General features: G+C 42.9%; 1 protein-coding gene across 2 annotated transcripts in view; it reads left to right on the top strand.

The window, feature by feature from the left end:
- Positions 1–22,460, top strand: part of LOC121549658 (receptor-type tyrosine-protein phosphatase mu-like) — a 294,543-nt gene that overhangs the window by 207,359 nt on the left and 64,724 nt on the right. The window contains exons 15-16 of one of the 2 annotated variants that reach the window (XM_045210375.1): positions 685–820; positions 4,267–4,296. In XM_045210375.1, the coding sequence (XP_045066310.1) occupies positions 685–820; positions 4,267–4,296 (166 nt within the window). The remainder of the gene's footprint in view (positions 1–684; positions 821–4,266; positions 4,297–22,460) is intronic. The other variant, XM_041861450.2, reaches the window with a different exon arrangement.

The following is a 22,460-nucleotide window of genomic DNA, read 5'->3' as shown; positions in this document are numbered from 1 at the left end:
TGGGTGTGTAAAAAGGGACTGTTAATGAGTTTATCTGGCACTCTCAGGTGCAGGAGCTGAGGCAAGGGCAAATGACTGCTTCATTTAAGGATTGGGGAGGAGGGATGGAGGGAAAGAAAGTAGTGCGTAAACAGATAATGCCAGGAGAGCGGCTGGAGGACAGACAAGGGAGTGCACGGCTGAAGTGTAGAGCAGCTGTGGAAGCCAGAGAGAACATGCAGTGAGAGCCTTGAACTTCACCGTCGTCAGTCAAAAAGCACCAACATTACATGGCATTACATTTAACATGGAAAAAGCCCTGCTCAGCATAGTGTGAAGTGTCAGTACGGCGTCAGTATTACAAACACTTGAAGGTTGGTCTTTTTTTGCCGTCTGGAAAACGGATTGTGTGTTGCTGGAGTTTTCCAACTGCTAACCACAGAGTTAGACCACCCGGTAGACTTGAAGACAGCGTTGTCATAATGAACTGTAACAACAATGTAGGAATTCTCCTTCTCATTTAAAACCTTTTCCTATAGTCTTACATAGTCAATGCTTCACTGGGAACGGGCGTGTTCTTAGCCCTGCATGAGTCCTTGAGGAGAATTAAGTGTGTGGTGAATGATGTGACAACCATGATGATGATGACATGGATCCAAAATGGCCGCCCGGTGACCATTTTGACCCATGCTCTTTGACCACCAGGGGCTGCGACCAGGAAGCCTGACGCGGTGGAGCCGGAGAAGCAGACGGACCACACGGTGAAGATCGCCGGGGTCATCGCTGGTATCCTCCTCTTCGTCATAATCTTCCTCGGCGTGGTGCTGGTCATGAAGAAAAGGTCAGAGACTACTCTCTTATTGAACTGTCGTTCTACTCACACCTGTAGTGTACTGATGCAGCCACTAAAAATACAATTTCCACGATCTGTGTGCAATATGTGTACAGACAATTTGTGTGTGCAATTAGTGTATAACTTCTTAGTCCCTTCAATTGTATACTATGTGTCGCTGTCTACATTAGAGCCCTTTGTCAACACATCAAGAGCTACTGTATTGAAAGAAGGCTTGAATGTTTCCATGCTCCCTGAGGTCCAGCGTTACACTGATACAGTAGATTAGCAGGAGACTTGTGTGCATGGTGTAATTACATGAAAGGCCAAATCAAATTAATTCCCTCTGATTGTCCCTTCACCTTCAAAACCCCCTGCATCGTCAACGTCAAGGCTAAATAATTGATTGGATGACACTGATAAGCACCTTTAAAATGTTTAATGGCACTGCTATACGGTATGCATTAAAATATTCATATTCCCCCTTCCCCCACTCCACGCCATACGCCCCTCCCCTCCTCCCTCCTTGCCATACCCCCCTCCAAATGCCACTGTATTAATGACCTCGGCAATGGGAATAGGAAAATATTTCAGAGGCTTATCTTGTGGCGGGAAAAACTAGCAAAGATAAGAGGGAAAAATGTATGAAAGCACTTTATTTTTTTAAGAGCCAGAGATGCCTGCGGCTGTGTAGCTGCAGGCTAGTTTACATTAGCCCTAGTCCAATGCCAGAAGGAAGGAGGGAGGGAGGGAGGGAGAGGCGGAGGGAGGGAGGTGTGGGAGGGGAGGAGGGAGAGGGAGGGAGAGGGAGGGAGAAAGGGGGAGGGAGGTGGAGGAGGGAGGGGGCAGGGTGAGTGTGGGAGGGAGCGAGAGAGGTGAGGGAGACAGAGGGGGAGAGAGGGTGGGAAGGAGGAGAGGGAGGAGGGAGGGAGGGAGGGAGGGAGGCAGGGTGAGAGTGTGGGAGGGAGGGAGCGAGAGAGGGTGTGGGAGAAAGAGAGAGAGGGAGGGGGAGAGAGGGAGGGAGAGGGAGACATAGGGAGGGAGGGAGGGAGAAAGGGGGAGGGAGTGATGGAAGGAGGGAGGGAGGCAGGGTGAGAGTGTGAGAGAGGGAGGGAGCGAGAGAGGGTGAGGGAGACAGAGGGGGAGAGAGGGTGGGAAGGAGGGAGGGGAGGGAGGGAGGGAGGGAGGGAGGCAGGGTGAGAGTGTGGGAGAGGGGAGGAGGGACGAGAGAGGGTGTAGGAGAAAGAGAGAGAGGGAGGGGGGAGAGGGAGGGAGAGGGAGACATAGGGAGGGAGAGGGAGACAGAGGGAGAGAGAGTGTGGGAGAGGAAGGGAGAGAGTGTGAGGGGAAAAAGGGGGAGGGAGGGAGGGTGAGAGAGTGTGGGAGAGGAAGGGAGAGAGTGTGAGGGAAAAGGGGGAGGGAGGGTGAGAGTGTGAGGGGGAGGGAGAGAGAGAGAGAGGGAGAGGCAGGGAGGGTGAGAGAGAGAGAGAGGGGGTGAGAGGGAGCGAGGGAGAGGGAGAGGGAGGGAGCGAGGCAGAGGGAGGGAGGGAGGGAGAGAGATGAGGAAAGATGAGGAGAGGGAGGGAGGGGGGAGGATGGATTAGGAGAGGGAGGAAGGGAGGGGGAAAGATGAGGAGAGGGAGGGAGGGGGAAAGATGAGGAGAGGGAGGGAGAGAGGGAGAGGGAAAGATGAGGAGAGGGAGTGTGTGCTTCAGAGCAGCCCCAGGAACTATTGCTGAGCAAACAGCCAAACTGGCTCCACACACACTGGTGTAGGGCAATGGAGTTTAGGCAGATTTCTCTGGGGTGTGTGCTTGGGGATGTGCTCTACCCTGCAGTCAGTATTTAGGGGGGGGACAGGATGTTCCCCAATGCTGGATGGGGGGCCATTTGGGAACCCCTGGTCTAAAGGATAGAAAATAAAAGACATACTGTTTGGTTGTCAGTATAGCTATTGTTCTGTATTTCAATCCAATTACTATTCATTCAATTCATGATGACCTAGGCATGTTTTATTAACTGTTTTTTTATTTCAGCTATTCTAATGGTGAATCAGGGCCCAAACCACATCAGCAGTGTCTTTGATAGTCACATAGTGTATGTTAAAGAAAAAGTAGAGGCTTGTGTCTCAGAGTAATAACTAGTTGTTATATTACACACTGTTTGTTATTACTGCCCAATGTTCTAGTGTATTGTTCTTTCTTGTGTGTGTGAAAAAGGAGAGGAATAGGTTTATGAATATTAAAGCTACTGCTGTTGTACGAACATGTTATCCCAGCCAGTTTCTGATAAACTTGCTCTCTAACACAGCTCCAATGAGCTTCCTCCTCTGTCCTCTTCCTGCACTCTCCCACTCTCAAATAACACTACAGCCCACCTATCCTCTCAATAACAGCCTATCACCTTCACTAAGATGCAGGTTGGCCTTTATTGTTATGAATTACATTTACATTTACGTCATTTAGCAGATGCTCTTATCCAGAGCAACTTACAGTTAGTGAGTGCATACATTATTATAATTATTTAATTTTTTTATACTGGCCCCCCGTGGGAATCGAACCCACAACCCTGGCGCTGCAAACGCCATGCTCTACCAACTGAGCTACATCCCTGCCGGCCATTCCCTCCCCTACCCTGGACGACGCTGGGCCAATTGTGCGCCGCCCCATGGGTCTCCCGGTCGCGGCCGGCTACGACAGAGCCTGGATTCGAACCAGGATCTCTAGTGGCACAGCTAGCACTGCGATGCAGTGCCTTAGACCACTGCATCGCAGTGGTCCTGGAGGCAGCACTGCAGAATGGTCACTAGCTGGCACAGCCACAATGTCATAAAATATGATTCTAAGCCTAACCTTAACCATACTGCTAACCCTAATGCCTAACCCTAACTTAAATTAAGACCAAAAAGTGAATATTTGTTTTCTTAAATGTTTACGATATAGCCAATTTTGACTTTGCAGCTGGCCCATCTAGCGGAAATCGCTCAGTTCTGCTCCAGGGCAAGATTCATGACAATAAATGTCAACCTGGGGCCAGTATGAAAAACTGTAAGTCGCTCTGGATAAGAGCGTCTGCTAAATGACTAAAATGTAAATGTAAATGTAAGGCACTACGTTACCCACATTTATCTCCCGTAACACCTGCCCACCTGACCTGCCAATCAACAGGTCACTCTTCCCCCTCACTGTAACTGAATGTTGTAGCTCTGTGGGACCCTCACCCTCTACCCCTCCACGCATGACATTGTCCCCCCAAGCAACCACCAAGCAACCACCTTGCCCTCAGTCGTACTTGTAAAAAACGTCACTTTATGCCACCATATTGTTTTTTTTTTTGTTTCATTTCTATATATTTTTCTCCAGTACATTAATATTTTTACTTTTCCTTTCCTTCCATTCCATTTCCCCTCCCGTCCCCCACCACTGCTTATATCCTACCACCACCCCACTGGGCAGAAGAACCTATCACTCCTACACTTACTACCTGTAAGTAACCCACTTTGTGACTGAAAACGCTTAGTGCCATGCTTTCTCGATCTGCGACCACCGCCTTGATTTACCATGCATGAAACCTCTTGGTGACTTTCCTTCCTCTCCTTTCAAACTGCCAGCCAGGGCTTAATTGGGATGTCTAACATTGGCTAGCAGTTAACGGGCTAGCAGCTAACGGCTAGCAGCTAACGTAAGCTAATGGCTAATCTACTCACCTCAAGGTCTAATTTGAAGTCCAATTGGCAATATCAAAGTGGAATTGCAAATATTTTGACAAGAGTAGATCATTTATAGATAATGGATAACATTTTTAACATATAATTGATCTAAATTAATTGAAAAACGGACACTCAAATTAGACAAAATGCTTTGGTCTAAATTGTGACGACGTTTCCAGCCAATGCTGTAGTTTGAAAGGGGACCTTGATCAGTCACTATTATTATAAACCAGTTAGAAAACCTATAGACATACTATATTTGTCCATAAATGTAAAAAGGAGAACTCAGTTTTCTCCTTGCATTGTGCTTTCTAGAGTATTTTGTGCTTTATTGACTAAGAGAAAATGGTGTTCTCTGTAACCCAATTAGCATTGCTCCATTGGAATGACCAACTAACCCAGGCCGTCCCATTTCAGAATAGCTGTGCGGGCATGAGACAATGAGAGGGGGTCAGTTTTGTGTCCGACTCGCCTCTTGGCCTAACCCTGTCCCAGAATCCACCTCAACATGTCAACTCCCATGATTCTCTCTGTCCGTGGTCATTCCAGCGCTGCTCATTTTTCATTTTTTTCTTCCATGTTTTAGATCAGTTGTTTTTGCATGGCCCTGTTGACAGCATGTGAATTCCTCATCTGTACCCTGGTACAATGGTGCTAAAAGCCTACTGTGATGGTGACGACAGCTCTGAGTATGATGCTATGTGCTCTGTGTGTGGTGGCAAAGGAGCAAAGAAGAGCTGTAGCCAGCATTGTGTATTACAGCTATGCATTTTTAAACCATATATACTTTCTACAACAGGTTTGTCAAAACAAGCATTGTGATTGGTTGAGATGCGTTCTAAGCCATGCGTTTTAAGCCGGGTCAACTGTGTCAGTTGGTTTGCTATTTAACTCTGTTGATTGTTCAGTTGATTTGCTTTGATTGAAAACACGCAATCAATCAACAAAATATGTGCATCCGTAAATACATTTTTATTTGAGAGACAAAAACGATGTCATTCATGAAGGAATGTGAGCTGGCTTCAGTGTGTACCTGCTTGTTTTCAGTAGCGGGGTGAGCAGCTCAGAGGAGAAGACCCCCCTGGCTAGGATTTGAATAAGACTCTGCTAAATGTCCATAGCGGGAGAACACATACAGTTGAAGTCGGAGGTTTACATACACTTAGGTTGGAGTAATTAAAACTTGTTTTTCAACCACTCCACAAATGTCTTGTTAACAAACTATAGTTTTGGCAAGTCGGTTAGGACATCTACTTTGTGCATGACACAAGTAATTTTACCAACAATTGTTTACAGACAGATTATTTTACTTATAATTCACTGTATCACAATTCCAGTGTGTCAGAAGTTTACATACACTAAGTTGATGGTGCCTTTAAACAGCTTAGAAAATTCCAGAAAATGATGTCATGGCTTTAGAAGCAACTGATTGACATCATTTGAGTCAATTGGAGGTGTACCTGTGGGTGTATTTTAAGGCCTACCTTCAAACTCAGTGCCTCTTTGCTTGACATCATGGGAAAATCAAAAGAAATCAGCCAAGACCTCAGAAAAACAATTGTAGACCTCCACCAGTCTGGTTCATCCTTGGGAGCAATTTCCAAATGCCTGAAGGTACCACGTTCATCTGTACAAACAATAGTACGCAAGTATAAACACCATGGGACCATGCAGCCGTCATACTGCTCAGGAAGGTGACGTGTTCTGTCTCCTAAAGATGAAAGTACTTTGGTGCAAAAAGTGCAAATCAATCCCAGAACAACAGCAAAGGACCTTGTGAAGATGCTGGAGGAAACAGGTACAAAAGTGTATATATCCACAGTAAAACGAGTCCTATATCTACATAACCTGAAAGGCCGCTCAGCAAGGAAGAAGCCACTGCTCCAAAACTGCCATAAAAAAGCCAGACTACGGTTTGCAACTGCACATTGGGACAAATATCGTACACAAAAATAGAACTGTTTGGCCATAATGACCATTGTTATGTTTGGAGGAAAAAGGGGGACTTGCAAGCCGGAGAGCACCATCCCGACCGTGAAGCACGGGGGTGGCAGCATCATGCTGTGGGGGTGCTTTGCTGCAAGAGGGACTGGTGCACTTCACAAAATAGATGGCATCATGAGGAAGGAAAATGTATGTGGATATATTGAAGTAACATCTCAAGACATCAGTGAGGAAGTTAAAGCTTGGTCGCAAATGGGTCTTCCTAATGGACAATGACCCCAAGTATACTTCCAAAGTTGTGGCAAAATGGCCTAAGGACAACAAAGTCAAGGTATTGGAGTGGCCATCACAAAGCCCTGACCTCAATCCTATAGAACATTTGTGGGCAGAACTGAAAAAGTGTATGCGAGCAAGGAGGCCTACAAACCTGACTCAGTTACACCTGCTCTGTCAGGAGGAATGGGCCAAAATTCACCCAACTTATTGTGGGAAGCTTGTGGAAGGCTACCCAAAACGTTTGACCCAAGTTAAACAATTTAAAGGCAATGCTACCAAATACTAATTGAGTGTATGTAAACTTCTGACCCTCTGGGAATGTGATGAAAGAAATAAAAGCTGAAATAAATAATTCTCTCTACTATTATTCTGACATTTCACATTCTTAAAATAAAGTGGTGATCCTAACTGACCTAAGACATGGAATTTTTACTAGGATTAAATGTCAGAAATTGTGAAAAACTGAGTTTAAATGTATTTGGCTAAGGTGTATGTAAACATCCGACTTCAACTGTACATCCCAGATATGAGGTCATGTTATCTGTTTATATTGTGGTTTATATCCCCCCTCCCTCTGTATTTGGAGCTTCTTGCTTGGATTTCCAAAGGAGTTTTTTCTTGGTGACTTCCAGAAAAATGCTGTTTGGTTTGTTATGCCTAGTTAAGTGTCCCATAGAGGCAAGAGCGGGATTTTTAAAGTGGGAGATGTGGTGCTCTGTGTCTTTCGTGTCTTCCAGCTTTTCTCTTTCTCCTTTCTCTCCCTCGTATTCTCTGTTCCTCCCCCTATCTATTTCTCTCCCTCTATCTGGTTCCCTAGGTTCCTCTCACGCTCTTCCCCTCTCTCTCCTTCTTCCTCACTCTTCCCCCCCCCCCTCTCTCTCTTGCCGTTTAAGGAGGAGTAATATGGTAAATGGTGTGAGATTATGCCGCTCAGTTCACGTCAGGGCCACCGAGCCAAGCTCATTTTTAACAGCGTCTCAGATTGAGCAGTCTCACACACCCGGCGTTCTAATGAAATATTGAATGCGGTTTGCCTTTGATCTGACGCGCCATGTGCCAATTACAGCGGAGAGGGCAGAACAGGTGGAGGCAGGGAAGAGAAGAAGAGGTCTCTTGGGAGAGATGGATGGAGACAATTGACCGTTACCTACTTAAACCCTCCTCCTTTCCTGTATCTGTACAGGATATAAAGCTGTACTTCATTTTATACTCGCTAACTCCAAAGGTAGGCCAAGGTCTGTCCAGTTTTTAAATTAGCGTTACGAATGGTCCATTGCTCCATTGGGATACATTGAAGTGGAACAGATCAGGCAGTAAGTGGTACAGTCTATGATCCTGTGTTCAAATGGACTGCTATGAGGTATAAGTGTTGTATTGGATTGGGTAAGAGCTATATTGTAAAGAGCACTACGCTCCTATAGCCTGAAGGCCTCTCAAGTTCCACATCCCAGCTGAGCTAAATGCTGAGCCTAGGCCGCTGCGTCCCAAATGACACCCTATTCCCTATATAGTGCACTAAAGTAGTGCACTAAATACAGTGGGGAAAAAAAGTATTTAGTCAGCCACCAATTGTGCAAGTTCTCCCACTTAAAAAGATGAGAGAGGCCTGTAATTTTCATCATAGGTACACGTCAACTATGACAGACAAAAATAGAAAAAAAAATCCAGAAAATCACATTGTAGGATTTTTAATGAATTTATTGGCATATGATGGTGGAAAATAAGTATTTGGTCAATAACAAAAGTTTCTCAATACTGTTATATACCCTTTGTTGGCAATGACACAGGTCAAACGTTTTCTGTAAGTCTTCACAAGGTTTTCACACACTGTTGCTGGTATTTTGGCCCATTCCTCCATGCAGATCTCCTCTAGAGCAGTGATGTTTTGGGGCTGTCGCTGGGCAACACAGACTTTCAACTCCCCTCCAAATATTTTCTATGGGGTTGAGATCCGGAGACTGGCTAGAGCCACTCCAGGACAGCTTGAAATGCTTCTTACGAAGCCACTCCTTAGTTGCCCGGGCGGTGTGTTTGGGATCATTGTCATGCTGAAAGACCCAGTCACGTTTCATCTTCAATGCCCTTGCTGATGGAAGGAGGTTTTCACTCAAAATCTCACGATACATGGTCCCATTCATTCTTTCCTTTACGGATCAGCGTCCTGGTCCCTTTGCGGAAAAAACAGCCCCCAAAGCACTTGATGTTTCCCCCCCATGCTTCACAGTAGGTATGGTGTTCTTTGGATGCAACTCAGTATTCTTTGTCCTCCAAACACCGACGAGTTGAGTTTTTACCAAAAGTTCTAGTTTGGTTTCATCTGACCATATGACATTCTCCCCCAATCCTCTTCTGGATAATCCAAATGCACTCTAGCAAACTTCAGACGGGCCTGGACATGTACTGGCTTAAGCAGGGGGACACGTCTCGCACTGCAGGATTTGAGTCCCTGGCGGCGTGGTGTGTTACTGATGGTAGGCTTTGTTACTTTGGTCCAAGCTCTCTGCAGGTCATTCACTAGGTCCCCCGTGTGGTTCTGGGATTTTTGCTCACGTTCTTGTGATCATTTTGACCCCACGGGGGTGGGGTCTTGCGTGGAGCCCCAGATCGGGGAGGTTATCAGTGGTCTTGTATGTCTTCCATTTCCTAACAATTGCTCCCACAGTTGATTTCTTCAAACCAAGCTGCTTACCTATTGCAGATTCAGTCTTCCCAGCCTGGTGCAGGTCTACAATTTTGTTTCTGGTGTCCTTTGACAGCTCTTTGGTCTTGGCCATAGTGGAGTTTGGAGTGTGACTGTTTGAGGTTGTGGACAGGTGTCTTTTATACTGATAACAAGTTCAACAGGTGCCATTAATACAGTAGCGAGTGGAGGACAGAGGAGCCTCTTAAAGAAGAAGTTACAGGTCTGTGAGAGCCAGAAATCTTGCTTGTTTGTAGGTGACCAAATACTTATTTTCCACCATAATTTGCAAATAAATTCATAAAAAAATCCTATAATGTGATTTTCTGGATTTTTTTCCTCAATTTGTCTGTCATAGTTGGCGTGAACCTATGATGAAAATTACAGGCCTCTCTCATCTTTTTAAGTGGGAGAACTTGCACAATTGGTGGCTGACTAAATACTTTTTTTCCCCACTGTATGTGACTAGGGTAGCATTTGGGATACATCCTGGCTGTGTGAAGGATGCAGAACCGCCAATATCCTTACATTATTTCCCATGACGCCTTTTTCTGAAGGCGAGGTAAAACAGCTTAAAACATCTTGATAAAACAAGAGAGGAATAACTGCCTGGGATGAGGGATGAGCTGAGCGGGACGCTTCCTCTCCATCTTCCCTCCCCGGCGCGCTTCCTCTCCATCTTCCCTCCCAAGCGCCTTTCCTTTCTTTCTTTCTTTCTTTCTTTCTTTCTTTCTTTCTTTCTTTCTTTCTTTCTTTCTTTCTTTCTTTCTTTCTTTCTTTCTTTCTTTCTTTCTTTCCTTTCTTTCTTTCTTTCTTTCTTTCTTTCTTTCTTTCTTTCTTTCTTTCTTTCTTTCTTTCTTTCTTTCTTTCTTTCTTTCTTTCTTTCTTTCTTTCTTTCTTTCTTTCTTTCTTTCTTTCTTTCTTTCTTTCTTTCTTTCTTTCTTTCTTTCTTTCTTTCTTTCTTTCTTTCTTTCTTTCTTTCTTTCTTTCTTTCTTTCTCTTTCTTTCTTTCTTTCTTTCTTTCTCTTTCTTTCTTTCTTTCTTTCTTTCTTTCTTTCTTTCTTTCTTTCTTTCTTTCTTTCTTTCTTTCTTTCTTTCTTTCTTTCTTTCTTTCTTTCTTTCTTTCTTTCTTTCTTTCTTTCTTTCTTTCTTTTCTTTTTTTCTTTCTTTCTTTCTTTCTTTCTTTCTTTCTTTCTTTCTTTCTTTCTTTCTTTCTTTCTTTCTTTCTTTCTTTCTTTCTTTCTTTCTTTCTTTCTTTCTTTCTTTCTCTTTCTTTCTTTCTTTCTTTCTTTCTTTCTTTCTTTCTTTCTTTCTTTCTTTCTTTCTTTCTTTCTTTCTTTCTTTCTTTCTTTCTTTCTTTCTTTCTTTCTTTCTTTCTTTCTTTCTTTCTTTCTTTCTTTCTTTCTTTCTTTCTTTCTTTCTTTCTTTCTTTCTTTCTTTCTTTCTTTCTTTCTTTCTTTCTTTCTTTCTTTCTTTCTTTCTTTCTTTCTTTCTTTCTTTCTTTCTTTCTTTCTTTCTTTCTTTCTTTCTTTCTTTCTTTCTTTCTTTCTTTCTTTCTTTCTTTCTTTCTTTCTTTCTTTCTTTCTTTCTTTCTTTCTTTCTTTCTTTCTTTCTTTCTTTCTTTCTTTCTTTCTTTCTTTCTTTCTTTCTTTCTTTCTTTCTTTCTTTCTTTCTTTCTTTCTTTCTTTCTTTCTTTCTTTCTTTCTTTCTTTCTTTCTTTCTTTCTTTCTTTCTTTCTTTCTTTCTTTCTTTCTTTCTTTCTTTCTTTCTTTCTTTCTTTCTTTCTTTCTTTCTTTCTTTCTTTCTTTCTTTCTTTCTTTCTTTCTTTCTTTCTTTCTTTCTTTCTTTCTTTCTTTCTTTCTTTCTTTCTTTCTTTCTTTCTTTCTTTCTTTCTTTCTTTCTTTCTTTCTTTCTTTCTTTCTTTCTTTCTTTCTTTCTTTCTTTCTTTCTTTCTTTCTTTCTTTCTTTCTTTCTTTCTTTCTTTCTTTCTTTCTTTCTTTCTTTCTTTCTTTCTTTCTTTCTTTCTTTCTTTCTTTCTTTCTTTCTTTCTTTCTTTCTTTCTTTCTTTCTTTCTTTCTTTCTTTCTTTCTTTCTTTCTCTCACTAAGAGACAGAATGTGCGAGCGCTTCCAAGGGAACCCAGAGAGACGGGGCCCATTTAACTGTGAGCTTTCAGCAGCCAAATGGGGCCCGGCCCGGCACAAAACCTTAATTAAATCCTTCAAGGAAGGGTTCACGCAGAAAAAGAATCAAATTAATTGCAACAAGGGTTGCGCATTTGTCTGGCCACTGTCATTCCGAAGAAGAGCAGGGAAGTTAGAGAAAGGAGGAGGCGGTGGTAGAAGAGGGGAGACGAGAAGACCATTTCGCCCATCTGTTGGGGGACTGGTAAGTCCTTTAACTCCCTTTGTCATTAGGGTGACAGGTCATTCCTGAGCTGCCTTCTGATCTGGCACCCCTGTTCTCACCCCCTTCCTGTGTCACTGCCACAAGATGAACTAGGGTTGTATTCATTAAACACCAAATGGAAGAAAAGAGATTGAAACAGGGGACTACCTGGACGTTTCCAATAAAAAAAAAAAATCCATTTTGTATTCTGTTGTTAAATGAACACGACTCTGGCTGGAAATGAGACGCCACACTCTCCCCTAAAACGCTACTATTCCACTTTTTCCTCTTTGTGCTTTGCTGAGCCTCAAACACCTTGTTGGGTGGTGTTCGGCGTAATTAAAAGGAGGAGAGGTGAACGTGGTAAAGCCCAGAGGGGGAATTTACAGGATGCTAGCCTAAAGTTAGCCGTTAGCGCCCAGCCTGCCGCTCTAAATGGATTCAGCCCGCGCCGCAATAGAGCCGTCCTATCTGATGCTCGTTACATGAGAGGTGGCTGCACTTACACGCCGCTGCCCTATAAAGGTATCACGCACACACGCATGTACACACCTAGCCCTGTTTGTGTGCTAATGGCCGGCATACACACACACTGTTTTTATCTCGCCACAGTTTACATTCGCGTCACCCTGAGATACGTTAATGGCACTCTCCTGCTTCTCATTCGATTAGCATACATAACCCCTAAAGTGCAGGTGTCTCATGAACGGCGTGGTAAGTAGTGTTGCCAAACCTCGTAAGCAGTCCATTGGAGTGTGTAATGTGATTATAGCATAGCATCTAAGTACTGTTTTGTGTTCAGGAAGTCCCTAAAGGTTCTCAATAAAACCTTCCCCTGTTATATGATCTGACTAGGGTAACAACTGGAGTTAGACGGTTAGATGGAAAACAGACGATTCTAGTTGTTTGCCTGTAAATGCCATTGTTTTTCCACAGTCTTAATGAAATGGGTGAATGGCTACTGTTTACAGTTTGATGGTATCAGCAGCCAGTTATTACACCCAACCGACGACACCCAGTGTATCTCTGCCATTGTATCGGGGGTCGTTCAGTTGGGTCGTTGTGGAGCACGCATTTGTGTCGCGGGTCCGAGACTAGTGAAAGGCCGATGTCATACAGGGGGCTCGTTCTCTTGGGAATAAATGTGCCCCAACACTGGTGACCCTCGGGGTTTAAACGCTGGTAAAAGGTGTCGTGGGAGATTGTGCGATTTCTAAGAGCACCCGGTCTTAATTCAGCTCTGCCTCCAGAGTCAATTCAGACTAGATTCATTTGGTTTGGGAGCAAACCTTACTCTTCTCTTTGTGTCGCTGACCTGATCAGGGGTGTTACTGGATCAGCCTTTTGTCTGATGCCGCCATTGTAAGCGGCGGTCAAAGTGCAGATCCAAGTACAAGGAAGAAATTACTGATCACGCCACGATTATAAACACTTTGATTTGGCGACTACATTTCTATTAACATTGTGTGTTAGGCTAACGTGGGGGGAGAGCTGGCCATTCAATTAGGTGTTTTCATTTCTCTCTCTTTCTCACTCTCTCTCTCATTTTTTTGGGTTGTCGTGTTTTTCCCCGGTATCTCTGAAAACGGTTTATTGTTTTTTGTTGATTTTCAGCTAGGCAATTACTGTAGCGACACTGTAAATTACAAGTTCTCTTTCTCTCCAATCTTCCAGGCTTTGTGTTCCTTCTCAGTAACCTTGGTTTTCCAGTTGGTTGAATGGAATTAATAGAAAAACATGTCTTATAGCTGAATTATATCTCATATACTATTCATGTTACACTGTAGCAAGTGTCCAATCACATCTATTTTGAGGAATTATAGTTTTTTTCTATTTTCTTGTGGTAGTACATTTCCAGTTATTAATTTTGTATTGTGAGAAGAGACATTTAATTTTCCATCAATGACATGACATGACATACTGTAAATAAAAGGGTTGCTTAACATGTAGCTATCTGTAACATGGAAACATATTCTACATATCTGTCTAGATAGATATGAACACATCCATCAAAACAGACTTGATGGAACCAACCATGTTTTATGGAACCAACCATGCTTTATGGAATGGGTGTAAGCAGCTTGAAATATTAAAGAGTAACGTGCCATGATTCTACATGAAGGAAAGGCAAAGAGTTCCATCTTCAGAGTCCCTGGTCGAACGTCATTAGGTTTAATGGTATGTTTTGTTTTTCAGTGACTTGTGGTACAATAGAATGTACACAAATATTGCTGATAATAACGTGCTAGAGCAGCCTGTTATTTAGACTGTTGGATTGAGCCCTAGGGTGTCAACAGCTAACCCCCACGCCAGCCTGGCTGTTTATACAATGAACTCCACTATCTGGCTCTTATGTCTATGTATGATTTGTTTTGAATGTAGCCTAGATTTCTTGTCATGGTTCGACAGCTTCTCCACATGGTTGAATTAATTAGCCTTCACCGAGGTACACTAGCTAGCCAGTGAGGAAGATGGCTAGCCTCGTCTCAGTCTCCGTCTCTCTCTATGTGTGTACAGCTGTTGTGGAGGCTTCCTCCCAGCATCACCTGCAACACTGTCATTAAACTGTTTGAGTGAAATGGCTTAGTATTTCCCCTCTCCCTCCCCTTACGCACCAACTGATCACAGAAACCATCAGGCAGACTTGCTGTTTTTTATTCATCTATAAAGACCAATTAAAATCGCAAATGGAGCTGTCTCAGTCAAAGCCTTTATAGGTCAAAGTTATGGGTATGGGCTGTGTGTTTTTGGCTTTTATTTTCTGGTATCGGAGAGAATGTGGAGGATTCACTGTGGTCAGGAATGCTCCAGTTCCTTTAGAAAATGTGCGTTCTTGCAGTGCATAAGGAATGAGATTTTGATTTTGATAGCCACACAAATCAGGATGTAATAATAAAGGATGTGTGTTGATGTTTTTGTTGCCCAGTAGAACATGTGTAATATTGAGAAATAAGGACCCCAACTGTAAGCTCGGTGTGAAACCCAGGGTGCTGTTAATGTTCATTTTCAGCAGAGTTGAGGTCATGTGCTCTTCTTTCTTCTCTCCATCCCTCCATCCTTACATCAAACTGTGACAGATGAGATCTTTTTCAGTGAACCCGCTCTTCTTTGAGGTGATGCCACTCTCTCCCTCTCTCTTTCACTCTCTCTCTATCTCTCTCCCTTTCTCTCTGCGCTGGCTGACAGCTCGTCAGTAGCCCCAAGGCTCTCATTCCGATGCGCTTCCTACATGATCAGCCATACATACAAATACATGTGTTTATCCCTGGAGAATCTAGAACAGCTCCGCTCTGTTTTACCACAGGGTTTCATTAGCTATGTCAAATGTAGACGACCGTCCGCAATGATTAAAACCGTTACATGTTGATAGTCATAGTCATATGTAAAACATATTTATGCTTGTTTGGCAATGTGCATCTATGAAAGATTAATTCCTCAACTGAATAAAGAGGAAATGAACTGCGTTATTGTTTAATGTTAAAGACATGGCAGCTTATTGTAATGGAGTGATGTATTGTAATATGGTGAATTATACGGACTTGTTAAGCCATTTTATGAGTATAAAAAGCTTGTTGAACAATTATATCATTCTATGAGTATAAAACGCTTGTTGAACAATTATATCATTCTATTTATTCTTTATGTGGCACTTGTAAGCCTTTTTTTTCTCAAGAGAAGAACATGTTTTTCAAATGTCATTAAATCCGCTTGATATCCACGTTGTTGCAACATACCTGCTGCACTCCTCTCTCTACCCGTTGCTAGGTTATAGCGACAGAAAGGAGAATACAGCTTTGTGAAAGGGGTGATATTGTAACGAGAGACTATACAGTGCCTTCAGAGTATTCACACCCTTTGACTTTTTCCACATTTTGTTACAGCCTGAATTTAAAATGGATTACATTGAGATTTTGTGTCACTGGCATACACACAATTCCTCATAATGTCAAAGTGGAATTATGTTTTTCGAAATGTTTACAAATTATTTAAAGATGAAAAGCTGAAATGTCCTTAGTCAATAACTATTCAACCCCTCTGTTATGGCAAGCCGAAATAAGTTCAGGAGTAAAAATTTGCTTAACAAGTCATATAATAATTTGCATGGACTCACTCGGTGTGCAATAATTGTGTTTAACATGATTTTTTAAATGACTACCTCATCTCTGTACCCCACACATACAGTTATCTGTAAGGTCCCTCAGTCAAGCATTGAATTTCAAACACAGATTCAACCACAAAGACCAGTGAGGTTTCCAATGGGGCAAATACAACACATTACTGAGTACCACTCTCCATATTTTCAAGCATAGTGGTGGCTGCATCATGTTATGGGTATGCTTGTGATCGTTAAGGACTGGGGAGTTTTTCAGGATAAAAAATAAATGGAATGGAGCTATGCACAGGCAAAATCCTATCGGAAAACCTGGTTCAGTCTGTTTTCCACCAGACACTGGGAGATTAAATCACCTTTCAGCAGGACAATAACCTAAAAAACAAGTCCAAATCTACACTGGAGTTGCTTACCAAGAAGATGGTGAATGTTCCTGAGTGGCAGAGTTACAGTTTTGACTTAATCTGCTTGAAAGTCTATGGCAAGACCTGAAAATTGTTGTTTAGCAATGATCAACAACCAATTTGACAGACATGAATAATAAAAATGATATTGGGCAAATGTTGCACAATCCTGGTGTGGAAAGCTCTTAGAGACTTACCCAGAAAGATTCACAGCTGTAATTGTGGCCAAAGGTAATTCTAACATATATTGACAAATGGGGTTGAATCTAATGAAGATATATTAGTGTTCATTTTCCTCTTATTTTTTTTATTTCTTTTTACACATTTTTCTTAAACTTTAAGTATTTTCTGTAGGTTGTTGACAAAAAATGACAAATCAATTTTAATCCCACTTTGTAACACAACAAAATGTGAAAAAAAAGTTAAGGGGTGTGAATACTTTCTGAAGGCACTGTAGCTATCTCTAATCAAAGGCTACTAATTTATATGAAAGGATATATTTCCAAGTACCACCGCTTTTCTTCACTCCCAGTCGCTGTCATTCTTTAATGATATTATGAATCCCTGATAAGAGCCTTCAGTGGACGTTAACCTCACAGGTCATACACAGCTCCGTCTGTGGTTTTATGGCACTCTGATAATGGAGAGACATTACAGACCATCTCCAGCAGGCCTCTGTCCCTGTGTCCATCCACAGCCATTGCCGCGGGCCCCACCGCTGAAGTTCCAGAGCCCCCACTGCCAAACATTAAGATTTATCTCAGCAAAACGTCAACTAGAGTGGGTTTTATTCAGTGGTCTCTCTGCCTGCTGCCTTGGACAGAATGCCTTGCTCTAGGGGAGGGTTCCTTTCTCCTCTGCCTCCCTATCCTGTGGCCTAGTGGCCGTCAGGGGCCATCAGTGACACCACCCAATCAGAGGGGCCAACACGGCAGGAGCTTTTACGCTTTTTATTTATCTGTTTGTGGGCAAGTGTTCTCTTTAACACTAGAACCACCATAGGCCAACGGCCACTAACGTTTGATTTACTAAAAAAATTGACCCCCCCCAAATTGTCCTGCTCCTTCCCTGACATTTCCTAAATGTTTGTATTTTACATTGCTCACTTGTCAGAATCACAAACAGAAAATAGCCTTTTTACTTCTTTTTTTTACACCTATTCCCAACTTAACCGGCCACGACAATGCACTGTAAGACGTTGGTACCCAGCCAGGCACTAATGCGTCTCTCTCTCCTCACTGAATGAATTACAAATGGATGAATGGGCGATAACTGTGCTTGTTACTTCACTATTTAATTTTAAATGAGGCCTAACTGAATGATGAAGGTGAAAGGTTAATTTAATTTAGAATGACAATAGTGTAATGATGAGTGTGTTATGCCTATTTATCAGCTTTGGCGCTCATGTTTATAGCAAATAATTTGACCGCAAGTTGATTATAATTTTATTTTACGTTCTACTTTCTAAAAATAAGCTGTTTTATTTACTATAACTCTATAATTAATCAAATATATTGTAATGGTAACAAAAAAACATGCTACATGTTGCAGTAGGCCTTTAGAATAATGCAAAACATATCCTTGACTCTATCCAGGTTGATGAGCGAAGGGAAGCAAACGATGCCAGCCCCACTGAACGAATGGGCGATAACTGTGCACGTTACTTCACAATCTAATTTAAATGAGGCCTAACTGAATGATAAGGAGGGTGAAGAGGTTGATTTTAGTTTAGAACAACAATAGTGTAATGATGAGTTTGTTATGCCTATCATCATTGGGGCTCATGTTAATAATTTGACCGCGCGCCTTGCGGGTTGATACCAGTCTCTTGTGTTTTACTTTGTAAAAAGAAGCTGTTGCGGACTGTTTTATTTACTATAATGCTAGTACTAATCACATTTATTGTAAGGGAAACAGTACAGTTGCAGTACACCTTTAGAATAATGCAAAACATATCCTTGACTCTATCAAAGTTGATGAGCAAGGGTGAACAAACGATGTCAGTCAGCCTGCACAGCCGGCCCTTCCAAACTACACCTAAACTATAACAAAACTAATTACACTTTTTATGAGTTAGACCAGATTAAATGGACTATTGTCTAATTGACAGTATTATTAGTTGTCAAGTTGTACATGAAGAGATGGATGCAGCTTGTAATAGACAGATGCAGGGAAAGGAGCATCACTTTATCAAATCCTCCTTCAGAGTCACATGCAGGTAAAACTTTTTGAGTTCTACATAGTATCAGAAAGAGCATATTCTGCAGTTTCTATGGCCCTTTTGTCAAATAACTCTCAAAATTCAAGAGGTGCAGCTCTATTACCAATTTAACATTTTCCAAGAATATATGCACTGTCCATGCGTTCAGCACATGACCACTAGAGGCAGCATTGCTCTGGCTACTAAGCAGACTGGTAACATGCTGTAATAAACATCACATTCATTTTCTTATTTCAACAATGTTTCTTTAGACCTGCCAAAACAAAATTATAATGGACTTCTTTGTGATGGACTTGAACTAGTGGTTTGTCGTTTTTACTGATAGCCTAGACCAGGGATATTCAACTCTGACCCTACGAGGTCCGGAGCCTGCTGGTTTTCTGTTCTACCTGATAATTAATTGCACACACCTGGTGTCCCAGGTCTAAATCAGTCCCTGATTAGAGGGGAACAATGAAAAAACGCAGTGGAACTGGCTTCGAGGTCCAGAGTTGAGTTTGAGGGGCCTAGAGTAACATAAACTAATGAAAATGCTGTTATGTTCTTTGAAATAGTTTTTGGCTGGAAGTGTCCAAAATTGGCTTTAGGCCTACGCTTTTCACTAGGACTTTGTAGAATTATACAAAACATATCCTTGACTCTATCTAAACAAATAACTATTGTTGTTATATTTCTACATGGATATATTTCCATGAATATTTCTTAATGCATTTCATGCTTTACAGTAGTTTATGCACTATTTATCAAGCCTTGGTGCGGATGTTTGCACACGTTGCGGGTTGATATGTATCTAATGCATAATCTAAATGAGACGCCCGGAAACGTTCTCAACATTCTCTAGCAGCTGAAAGGTTCTAGTGTTAAAAGCCTACATTCTCTAGCGGCTGAAAGGTTCTAGTGTTAAAAGCCTACATTCTCTAGCGGCTGAAAGGTTCTAGTGTTAAAAGCCTACATTATCTAGCGGCTGAAAGGTTCTAGTGTTAAAAGCCTACATTCTCTAGCGGCTGAAAGGTTCTAGTGTTAAAAGCCTACATTCTCTAGCGGCTGAAAGGTTCTAGTGTTAAAAGCCTACATTCTCTAGCGGCTGAAAGGTTCTAGTGTTAAAAGCCTACATTCTCTAGCGGCTGAAAGGTTCTAGTGTTAAAAGCCTACATTCTCTAGCGGCTGAAAGGTTCTAGTGTTAAAAGCCTACATTCTCTAGCGGCTGAAAGGTTCTAGTGTTAAAAGCCTACATTCTCTAGCGGCTGAAAGGTTCTAGTGTTAAAAGCCTACATTCTCTAGCGGCTGAAAGGTTCTAGTGTTAAAAGCCTATAGTCTTTTTTTTTCTATTTGTTTTCTCTCGTCATCTGATTCAATTCAGGTTTTTCAGGTTAAACTTTAAACGGCTCCAAAAGGCTACGCTTATGCAAAGAACTGGAATAGAAAGGGATGAAATGAAAAATATCTAGCATAGCGTTGGAGAGAAACGCAGCAATTGGAGGAGTACGTGGGGAGTGTTGTGACCAGGCGGTGGCATTAGGTATGCATGTGGGTCATGGATGGGAACGAGCACTCGTGTAGCGATGGGGGGCAAGGGATGGTGGGATGGGGGAGAGGGGGGGTAAACAACCATAGCTCATACTGTATCTCTTCACTCAGCACCTGCATCTCTCTCCCCATTCCCCTGCATCTCTCTCCCCATTCCCCTGCATCTCTCTCCCCTTTCCCCTGCATCTCTCTCCCCCCTTTCTCCTGCATCTCTCTCCCCGTTCACCCGCTTTTCATTTGTCCGTCTCTCTGGATTCATTCTGTTGATTCAGGTAGTTAATTTTTTTAAGTGTGCGTTTTAAAACGGGAGGCTATAATCCCCTTCATTTTTTTTCTAACTATTACACCAATGCGAAAACGTCTGTAGCCTACATATAGACAGTGCAAATCTTGTACACTAGACAACATTAGCATTTAGCGAGCAAGGCCTCTTCGCGATGCCACCTCTGCCTATGCAACTTCTGCATTGTACCACAGCAGGGTCTCTACCCACCTGTGTGTGTGTGCCAGCCTACTTTGCCAACCAACACGTCCATCAAAGGGAATCTCTCATGTGAAGCCGTGCGTTTCCCTCCCTATCTGCCAGTGACACTCATCACCCGGCCCCTTCAGCAGCGCAGCACGCTGCCGCTTCCTCTGTCGGGATTGATGACAGCCACACTGTCACAAAGTGGAGACAATCTGTCATTTGTCATCCCCCTCTGCGGCGGTGCCTCGCTGAGCCAAGATGGCTAGCATTCCTTCATTCTCTTGTTTTTAGTCCAAATCTTGACATCAGATCATTTTTTAGGGTTGGGCTGAAAGGTTCAGCCTGCGAGCGCTTAGCAGAACAAAATAAACTTTTTTGTACTTTGAAGTGAGACCGTTCACTGGAAGCTCTTGGAGTACTTGTAAGTTTGGACAAAATCTTACTGCCCCCCCCCCCCCTCCCCTCCTATGTTCACCTGAACCTCTCAAAGTATTTCTTAACCTCCAACACTGTGCTCCTCTGGCGGAAGCAGGGGACCCATCGATCCAACACCTTGGGCAACACATCAGTCCCTCTCCCTGATTGGAGAGACTGTGAGGAGCACTTTCACATTTATTTTCAATTTCCGTTGCGCTCGCTCTCCACCGCCGCTCCCCGAGACAGATCGAGTCCTGACATTTGCAGGGAAATGGGCTGCGCCACCGCGCTTTGTCAAATCCCACAGCTGTTTGGGGAAGGGTTTCAATCGCCCGCTCTCCCAGGTGGGTACATGAAACACAGATCCTTTTAGAAAGGCGCCAAGCATCTCAAATGAAAAAGGAGATGGAAGCGTCTTTCCCCTATTTGCCAAAGTCCCCAAGCAAGAATTGGATTTGAACATAGGGACAGGGTTAGTGAAACTAAATGCCATTTTGCATTGCCTTGAGAAACTCAAGTTTTAAACTCCTTTATCTCAAGATGAGGAATGTACTTCGTTATTCCTGTCCAATCTGTCACTGCTGCTGCTGTTGGCACGGTAACACTATAGTCCCCTGACTCCATGCAGATGGGGAAACCTTGGGCTGTGAGTGTTTGTCACCTCCCAAGCATTCATGTTGTCTGGATTGCTCTATTCCACGTCATTAACTTTGCCACCCTCTGATTAGCGCTCTTTATTAAAAACTAAGAAAGAGAATGAGAAGAAATAAACAAGTAAATGAAGTCAACAAAAACACGCAAATTGCAGCAACTCGTGTTTTTTTCTCATTCTTCCTAATTAAACAAGCGTCGACTCCGCCACGGCCCTAATGCCAACCATTAAACACTAAGCTTCAATTACAGAGTAGGAGCAGTACTTAATCTATCCCCAGGTAGCCATTGTTCACATTGCACCCTGCACTCCAAGACGGAAGCCATGCTAGAAACCCACCTTCCCTCTCCTCCAACCCCCATACTAAATCACCTATTACCCAGCGAGATGACAACGTGCATTAAATGTTGCTTTTCACGGCAAACAAATTTGGAGGAACAGTTAAAACTATTAGCTTCCTGTCGAGGGCCTCAAATAAATGTTTGGTGGCAGCGAGGAGTCAGGCACTTCCATACGGAGCGAGCCGGCTGCGAAATTGAATCCAAGCAGATTGATTTGGCGACGGTGGCGGGAGAGCTTCATTAACTCATAGCTGTCCATTAGCCACTAGTAATTCTCTCCGGCTTTTTAGGGATTGCATGCCGTCTAAGGGCTGAGCGGCTGTGTTTACCACAGTAAAGACAAAGGGAAAGACAATTATACCACCCCACGCTCCCCCCCACCTGCACCACCCCCCCAGGCAGGTAGAACACCACTAAGTGGAGGTTGAACACTCAAGCTGTTAACCGCCTTGAGAAAATCACATTCCGCCTCACCGAATTCTAAGAATCCTCTCTGCCACGACAAATAAGA

Source organism: Coregonus clupeaformis, chromosome 34 (assembly GCF_020615455.1).
Source record: "Coregonus clupeaformis isolate EN_2021a chromosome 34, ASM2061545v1, whole genome shotgun sequence".
Classification (NCBI taxonomy): Eukaryota; Metazoa; Chordata; class Actinopteri; order Salmoniformes; family Salmonidae; genus Coregonus; species Coregonus clupeaformis.
This window is presented reverse-complemented; position numbering and strand designations above follow the sequence as displayed.